The sequence below is a fragment of the Agelaius phoeniceus genome, chromosome 4 (genome assembly GCF_051311805.1).
Source record: "Agelaius phoeniceus isolate bAgePho1 chromosome 4, bAgePho1.hap1, whole genome shotgun sequence".
Taxonomy (NCBI): domain Eukaryota; kingdom Metazoa; phylum Chordata; class Aves; order Passeriformes; family Icteridae; genus Agelaius; species Agelaius phoeniceus.
The window spans coordinates 29252660-29261257 of record NC_135268.1 but is presented as its reverse complement, the minus strand read 5'-3'; the positions used below and the strand labels follow the sequence as shown (position 1 = coordinate 29261257).

The following is an 8598-nucleotide window of genomic DNA, read 5'->3' as shown; positions in this document are numbered from 1 at the left end:
AGGGCCACAGGTAGAAAAGTAATAGGCCAGAAGCACAAATAAATTTGATTTATCCTAAACTTAGCTCCCAATATTTTCCAGCAGGAGAAGCACACAGTTGACTGGTAGATATGGTGGGATTTCAGTACACTGAGGGAGGAGAGAGAACTGTGCTTCACTCAGGATCATGTAAGGAAGGAGACAGGTCTTGTAGGATTGTGCTGCTTCAGCTTTCCTGCTCATACTCTTGTGCTATATGCTATTAGCACTTGATAGATTCACTTATGGTAGTAAAGCACCTTGAACCAAATGGTGTTGTCATGTTCAAGCGATTAACATTAGAGTCTCCAGGTCTGGATGGATTGTCTAAACTGACCCAGAATGGCTACATGCTTCCCACTTTTTCATCTGCCTATACAGGGAGGATTGTCTATGCCAAAAAGTGTCCAGTCTCCTAGACATAACAATGAAATAAAGCGAAAACAAAAAAAGAAACAAACAAACATATGTGATAAGTCTTATTCTGTGCAAATTATTGCCACACACGAGGCGGATGGGCCTCTTCCTGTAAATTTAAACCTCTCAGCACTCACATTATCCTACCTCATTCACATGAAGAAAAAACTTTCAATCTTTTTACTTCAATATTTATAAGACCATCAACATGGAATACAACTCGAGTGCAGCAGGGTGATGACAGGTAATTACATAAAACCTGTAAAGCGTAAGCCACATATTATTAAATACAGTCCCTTCCCTTCCCTTCCCTTCCCTTCCCTTCCCTTCCCTTCCCTTCCCTTCCCTTCCCTTCCCTTCCCTTCCCTTCCCTTCCCTTCCCCGCCCGCGCGCCCCCTGGCGGCCGGAGCGCCCCCGATCCCCCGGTCCCGTGGCAGCGCCCCCTAGTGGCGCAAGCGGGCAGCGCGGCCCGGGCGGCGCGCGGGGGGCACGGGCCCGGCCGGCCGGGCGCGTGCGCGGCCCCGCCCCGCGGCGCGTGCGCGGCGGGCGCACCCCGGGTCGGCGCGCGAGGGCACGGCGGGAGAGGCCGGCGATGGTGCTGGAGACTCTGGCCCGCATCGTCAAGGTCCAGCTGCCCGCGTACCTCAAGCGCCTGCCGCTGCCCGAGAGCGTCGGCGGCTTCATCCGCCTCACAGGTAGGCGGGGGCAGCGGGACCCCCTTCCTGCCCCGGCGGCGCGGTCGGTCCTGCCTGGGATCCGGCTCTCCCCCCTCGTTCTGGGCATCGCTCGCTGTCTGCCGGCCGCGGCACAGAACAGGGAACGCCGGACCCTGAACTGTTGCAGCAGGAGGATGACCCGACAGGAGGTGTCGGGATGAAGTGCAGGGACAGAGTGAAACGTTCGCCTCTGAAATTCCTCTGGGAAGCAAGGCCGGTGGGCCAGAGGCCGTGCGCCGGGATGGATCGGGATTCAGCTGGAGGCCTAAAGCACGGCCTCTTCGTCTTCCTCACAGCTCGAAGACAGCATCTGAACCGAGTTAAACCAAAAAAATCTCTTTCTAGGAACCCGCCACATACATAAAGTTAGAATAGTTTTTAAATGTAGTAATTGTTGTAAGTATTTTCTGCGTGAGGGAGTAGAAACAGCAGTTCATTGATTGTAGCTCTGTGACAGAGTGAACAAGAACTTCTGTGGGCGCTCAGTGCTCTGCACACCGGGGCTCGGCCGTGTGACACAGCCGGGCCCTCAGGCAGGGTCAAGTGACAGGATTAGTTCGATGACAAGAAGGAAGGAACGCTCTCCACAGAAAGTAGAAGTAGAAAAAGTTATCAAAGTGCATAATCAACCTTATATCTTGCAGCACTAGCACCAAGACTGTAATAGTGTTGGAAAATTGTTAAATTTAGAACAGGCACAGTTTATTTAAAGCCAGATTTGAGCACTTCTTTTTTTCCAGCATGTTTATGCTGCTTGTGACCTGCAAGTCTCATTATCTTCCTCAGAAACAAGCAAATCTCTTTTAAATTAACTGTTCTTCTTCCACAAGTACTCTCTCATATGAAAAAGCTGTTAATTATATTTACCAAATAGAGAAATTCAGCTGCTACAGAGTTGGGAGGTAAGGGAGGATAGAACAAACTACAGAACAATGCAACTTCTCCTGTTTCTATTATTTGTCAGTTTATTAATGAAGCCAATTGCCCTTGTAACCACAACTTGACTTAAAATTTGTTAAGCTTAGTAATATTTTAGTATCTTACTGCTTTACTTGTCTAACTATGTCTTTTTGTAACAGGATTTTATTAGTGCAGTCTTCTGTACTCATAATGTGTAGTAGTAATGTGAAAAACCTCTGGAAGGTTTGGTCTGTAGACCAGAATCAGGGCTTTGGGGTTTTTACCTAGTGTGATCAGCATGGGAGAACTGTTTTGTTGTCCCATTGTTTACCCCACTGACTTCAAGGTATTTCCTCAAATTTGGAGAGAGGACAAGAAGCAAATAACTGCTTTCTTAAGTGTAGGCCAAACATGTGAAATGTCATTCCCAAAAATACTAAACAAAAGTAAAAGAAGGAGCTGAGTCGGAAACTGCTTTTGAGAACTGGCAGGATTTAATGAGCATACCTGAAAAATCCACTGCCTCTAGTTCTTAGTGATTTTTTGGGTGGACTCTAAAAACAGGAGACAAAGGTATATTTAAAAACACATGGCTATAGAGAGAACATTTTTACATTTTAAATTTTTTTTCAATAGTAAACTAGACTAGTATCTGCCACCATGCTTATATACCTCTTCCTGCCAGGGTAAATATGAATGAAAAGGGGGAAAAAAAGTAAAACTGTACAGCTGCTTCATGTTATGGCATAGGATAAATGCAACACAGTGAGACTTTTGAGAAGGATGTTGTAGGACACTGCATCCTAGGCACCTACAGTAGAAAATTATCATCTCTTAGGGCATAAAGGTCATTGAGAGTCATTGAAACGTCATTGCTCGGTGAAGAGCTGTGTGCTTGCTTGCCTGCAGAGCTGCTGTCAGTCTTAAGTTTCATTTGAGAAAATGATTGCTTGAGCAAGTGCTGCCTCTTCTGTGTTGTTGTGGTCTTTGTCCTGTCCTAAACCCTCTAAGAGCAGGGGATTCCCAATCCTGGGGTTATTTTGCAGTGAATTATCATTAGGAAAGACTATTAGACAATAAAGAAAATTACCATGCTGTGCTGCTCAGAGGCCTCTTCCAGTCTTGCAATTGCTTCGTTAGTCTTCTCAAGTTCAGTGAAATGAACAGTGTTGTCTCATGCCAGCATTGCTTTTTGCCCTGGAAGGTGTCAATAAAATGGCATAGAGATTCACCTCAAAATAGCAAACAACCAAAACCAGGATAGATCTGCTTGTTAGTTCTGAAGAGAATGTAATTAGTAGGTACTTCGAATTTGCATGAAGAATGTCATCACTTTAGAGGACATACAAGCACAGTTCCAATATTCCTTTTGACTGGTAGTGAATACTTGTTAAAATTTTGATTTGTAGTTGAGCTGTTACTGTAAGAAGCTGCTTTTGGGTCTGCATAGGGTTATTTCCACAAAAAGTAGCTGAAACCTAAATCAAAGATACTAAAGGAGTAGTTGATGGAAGATAAGCAGGGAATACCTGCTTTGATTTTCCTCTCAGTGGCTGGTCTGTACCTTTATTCATAGTGTATGTGTTTCTTTTGGTTTTGGACATGTTACTCTTGTAAAAATTAAGACCACCTCTCCTTGAAAATATCCATTGCCTCAGCTTCTTGGAATTCTCTGATTTCTGATATTTTCCAGGATTTATCTTTGGGATTAGTCTCTATCTAACACAAGTCTGAAGATTGACCTGTTCCATACACTACTCTTCATTTCTGTCTCCACAATCTGCCTGTCCCCATGCAGCAGAACCGATAAAGAATCTCCAGAATCAGTGTAATGGCTGAATTCTGAGTTGTCAGCTGTGAAAATAAAGTCTTGTGAATTGCCCTACATCTGCTTCAGAAAGGTATGCATGGCTTCAAAACCAGAGATGTCTACACTTGTAGGAAGGCATTGCATTAGTGTGGATGAAGGGTTTTTACCATTCCTGCTCACCCAGCCTAAAAATCTCTGACAGTGTCTTGTATCTCATGCCTTAGAACATGATCACATTGATTTTTCAGTTTAAACACAGGAGCTTCAGGCAATCTTTTGGCAATAACAAGCCAGTTTATGCTTAGTGTACACATGAATGTAACTGGGGCTTTCCAGAGACTCCCAGATTAGAAGTAAGCACAGAATTTACTGGCTAGTGAGGACAAAACTATTTCTCAGCAGTTATCTTGGTACAAATATTAAATAATAACCATCCTGAACAACAGCCTTGTACATCCTATTCATGTTTATTTCTAATTTCCCTTCTCAGAGGTTACAGCTATCACGTTCCTCTTTCACTTGTATGAACCCAGCTGGCTGTGAGCCATTCAGAGACATGACCACTGTTCTCATTTTGATGCTGTATCAGAGTGTGAGACCTGTTCTTCTTGTGTGCCAATCTTAGCCCAGTTATATTCACCACACACTTGACAGATGCCCTGGTCCTGGTGTGCCCCTTGGAATGTCTGTTCTGTCTTGGAGTTCAGAGGAGTAGCTTTGTAGAGATCCACATTTTTGTCAACAGTCAGGTTAAATACAAAGTTTGAAATTTTTTTTCAGTAACCAAATACTTTACCTCTCTTTTGAAATACATTCCAAGTCAGTCCTTCAGGTAAGGTAAGAAAGTGTATTTGGATTCCTGATGGAATTGATGGAGTGTTCTGGAAAAGTAATGATAGAAAAGGCAGACACAGGCACTGCTGTCCAGGAACTCAGGATTCTGTGCAGCTGAAAACATTTAAGTATCTCAGTGTTAATTATTATTAAGGGCTTGCAGCTCGTTGGAGGAACTAAGTAAAGAGCACCAGAGATTAAAGCCTTGCAGTGAGTCCTAGGGAATGTGGTGAATTGTGGTTTGTAGGGACTGCTGCAGATGCAGTTGGGGAATGACTGCTGAGACTTCTTGCAGTGCCTTTAGCATTTATGCAGCTGTGATGCATTGCCAGAAAAATGCACTAAATGTGGCTGTCACATCAAAGGCAACAAAGAACAAAATATTAATCCCACAAATTATTTTCATTACATGGTCTGGTTCCAGAAAATTAAAATCCTTAAGAAAATTCCATTGGATTCTAACTGGAGAAATATTAGCATAAACTTGTGTTTTACTAGTACAAATTAAATCAGGCTATACAGAATATTGTACTTTTCTAGGGCTACAACCCACCTGGCAGACTTACCCTGCTCTGTTGTGTTTTCTTTCTCGTACATCTTAATTTCAAAAAACAATTTGTAGAGCAGAATCTTGCTATATTCTGATCTTAAATTATTTAGAAGTTGATTAGTGTCTTGTCTTAAAAAATGCTTGTGCAGCTACTTGTGGTCCAGCTTGTTATACTTTTTTCTTTCTTCTAAAATATTTTTAAACTCCCTTCTGTATGAGTGTTTAGATTTAATTATTTTCCAGAAATTTAGAAAAATGCTCTCAACCTTTAGTGCACCATGGTATTTAAATTGCACTGAGGTGCATGTTCTTCACAGCATGTTCTGCTGGCAAAGTAGATACACTTATTTATATAAGTGCAATTATTGATGCATTTCTTAAAAAGTCCAGTAAGTTTTCTCTCACCAGTATGCCTAGAAGATTTATAATGATGTAGCAGCAGGGCAGCCAGATCTGCAGTGGATACTTTTATTTTTTAACTGTACTTGAGAGAAGTTCCTTACCTTGGTAAAAAGCAATTTTCTGTGACTTAACCTCCTGGTCTTAGGTGTCTTTCTTTCTCCATGTTGTAAAAACTGATTGCAGATCCCTGAGCAGAGGCCTGAAAAATAAAACCAAAGAGATGGTGAAGATTTTACCAGTACCTTAGTGTTGCCCATTTCAATAAATCTTCTACATGTTTTATATTCTTCCATTGAATCATCTTCTAGAGTGATAAAATGCAATTTCACCAATTAATTTCAATTCAATAAATTCTAGGAGTCAGATTTTTACTTTGGCTGGAGTAAATCTGAGGACTTAATCTAGGTCTTCTTTTTTTTTCCCTGAGACTCACCAATGGAATCTTGTTTTCCCCGAGGGCCCTGCTGAGCCCCATTTCATACTTCATGTGCAAGTAGCTGCTGCTGCACCATCCTGGAGTGGTGCCGAAAGCCAGCCTAAATCCCACCTTCTCTTTAGTTTCAGAATGGCTGCGGTTACTGCCTTTCCTGGGCGTGCTGGCCTTGCTCGGTTACCTTGCTGTCCGTCCCTTCCTCTCCAAGAAGAAACAGCAGAAGGATAGCTTGATTAACCTCAAGATCCAGAAGGAAAATCCCAAAGTAGTGAATGAGATCAACATTGAAGATCTGTGCCTCACTAAAGCTTACTGCAGGTGTTGGCGTTCGAAGACGGTAAGACATTGTGCTACTGTAGGGTTAGAGATTGAAACTTGCATATTTTTAGCAGAGCTTTGGTGGTGGATTGCTCTGTGTTGAGCTGTTGCCTTTGTCTGGGATTGGAACATGCTCCTGAACTTTGTAGAATGGCACAAACCTGTCTACATGAAGAAAGCAACTGTAGAAACTTGAAAGAAGTATGGTAGGGTTTCTCTAAAAATGTTTAGGGAGTGACCACATGTGAGTAAGAATAAAACCAAGCAAACCTGTTTTACTATTTGGAAATACATTGCAACTAATTAAGAGATAACTACTCTTGTTTTGCAAAGAACAATGCTTAGAAAGTTGTTCAGATTAGAATGAAAATAAGGCTGGGCCTGTGTTGATGATGTCTGGTCCAGAGCAGTGAGATGACTGGTTGGGATATTCCATATCCCCCAAATCAGCTAGATGTAAATGAGTGTATTTCATTTTGCCTCAATTTTCATTTCCTGATTCAATTTTGAATGTCCTGACCACAGTCTGGTTTTGTTTTCCCTGGACCAAATGCTTTATTTTTTTAATAAAAACAAAAAAGTCTGCCCTGAACTGAAGAAGCTTAACTCGGCTATTCTCACTTTGGACTAATCACTTCAGCCAAGTATTTCAGCTTCTCTTAAAAAAGTACTTTCTGGTTGCAAATGACTAAATCTATTAAGAGCACTCTTAATAGTTGCACAGTAAGTCCATTTGTAGCTGTGATGGCTGTTTTGTTTGCTGTTCTTTCATGGAAAAGGCTTTGTCCCTGACTCTGTGTCTAAGAACAGCTATTTTAGGATCTCCCAAACTTAGTTACCCATTAACTGTGTTTGTTGCCCTTAGTATCCTGTGTCTGATAGGAGACAGGGAGTTTGATGTTGAACCAGGACATCACAGGAGGAACTAGCAACATTATCAGAGCACTCAGGGCTTAGGAAGAAATACAGAAATCACCATGCAACTGCTGTACAGAATTATGCTAATTCCTTGTGTTTGGTTTTTTGTTTTCAGTTCCCTGTCTGTGATGGCTCCCACAACAAGCACAATGAGTTAACAGGAGATAATGTAGGTCCACTAATACTCAAGAAGAAAGAAGTATAGCAGATGCTTAATCTAGGTCATGACTGATAAAAAGTCTTTTCTACTGTTGTAGTTGCAAGGGACAGCATTTTGTTATGTGATTGGTATTATTTAGTTTCATGATTGCTGTAGATTTCTTTTTGGAATAAATTGCATTTAGACAGTGATGAATTTGTCACTGTTTTGGTACCTTATTCTGAGAAGAATTTTGCCTGCTTTGTAAAACTGTAAAGTACCTATCTCTGTAAATAAGTCGTTTATTTCAATAATAAATTGACTTTCTACAACTAAGCCTTTTTTGTATGAACATACAATTATAAAACTGTCACTATTTCAAGTGCACTTTTCTGTTGAATTTGTTCTGCTGAGAAATCATGTTTTACTCAGCTTTTCAGGAACAAATTTAAGTGTACTTAAGTGGGGGAGAAAAAGATACCAACTTTCTCCTTTGTGAATGTATTTTCAGGCAGCAGATGAGTGTTAAGTCATGCTAGCTGAAGGTCTGGCCTGCATGGTGTCTAAGTGGGCAGTTTGTTGGTCTTACACAAAGCAGCCCAGCTCAGACAAACCCCACAGTGCTGGAAAATTTCACACATTCACAGCATCCCAGGTGGAGTGCTGGCAGTTCCAGGCCATATATAAACCAAATTATTGAGCAGGTCACCCACCACCATTAACCCTGTATTTTGGGCCCTGTTTTGGTGGTAAGGACACACAAATTTGCCTCTTGCAAGTTCCCTTGCATTGCAGTCACTACTTTTTGCATTGGGAATTTTCAAGGGATGAATGGGTTAAGAGACAGAAGTGAGGATGCAGAGCTGAGCTGTTCTCGTTACTCATTCAGAATTATTATTTAGGCAAGTCAGAACGTTGCTGTGCTGAGGCTTAAATTCAGATGCAAATAATTACTACTTACCTAACAGCTGGATTTTTAATTAATTATTCTAAGGTGCTTAATTCTCCCATGAAATAGTGTACCCATGAGTTTAAAAATAAAAATTTGGTCCATGCTCCAGTTTTAGACAATGGTACCATGACAGATCTCACCCATTCCTTAACAGCATTTCATTTGACCCTTTGTTAGGTGGGAAGCCCCAG

At 41.7% G+C, this 8598-nt stretch overlaps 1 protein-coding gene across 1 annotated transcript; it reads left to right on the top strand.

Annotated features, from left to right (window-relative positions):
- Positions 1-960: 960 nt before the first annotated feature.
- Positions 961-7791, top strand: CISD2 (CDGSH iron sulfur domain 2). The gene is made up of 3 exons (XM_054633110.2): positions 961-1130; positions 6206-6417; positions 7432-7791. Exons 1-3 carry the CDS (start codon positions 1028-1030, stop codon positions 7519-7521), a joined length of 405 nt encoding a protein of 134 aa, XP_054489085.1. The 5' UTR covers positions 961-1027; the 3' UTR covers positions 7522-7791.
- Positions 7792-8598: the final 807 nt, after the last annotated feature.

Bases quoted from the DNA above. Each gene is read 5' to 3' on its own strand.
- CISD2 (XM_054633110.2), top strand. From the start codon at position 1,028: ATGGTGCTGGAGACTCTGGCCCGCATCGTCAAGGTCCAGCTGCCCGCG. The intron at 1,131-6,205 runs GTAGGCGGGGGC...CCTTCTCTTTAG, and splicing joins CGGCTTCATCCGCCTCACAG to TTTCAGAATGGCTGCGGTTA. The intron at 6,418-7,431 runs GTAAGACATTGT...TTTTGTTTTCAG, and splicing joins GGTGTTGGCGTTCGAAGACG to TTCCCTGTCTGTGATGGCTC.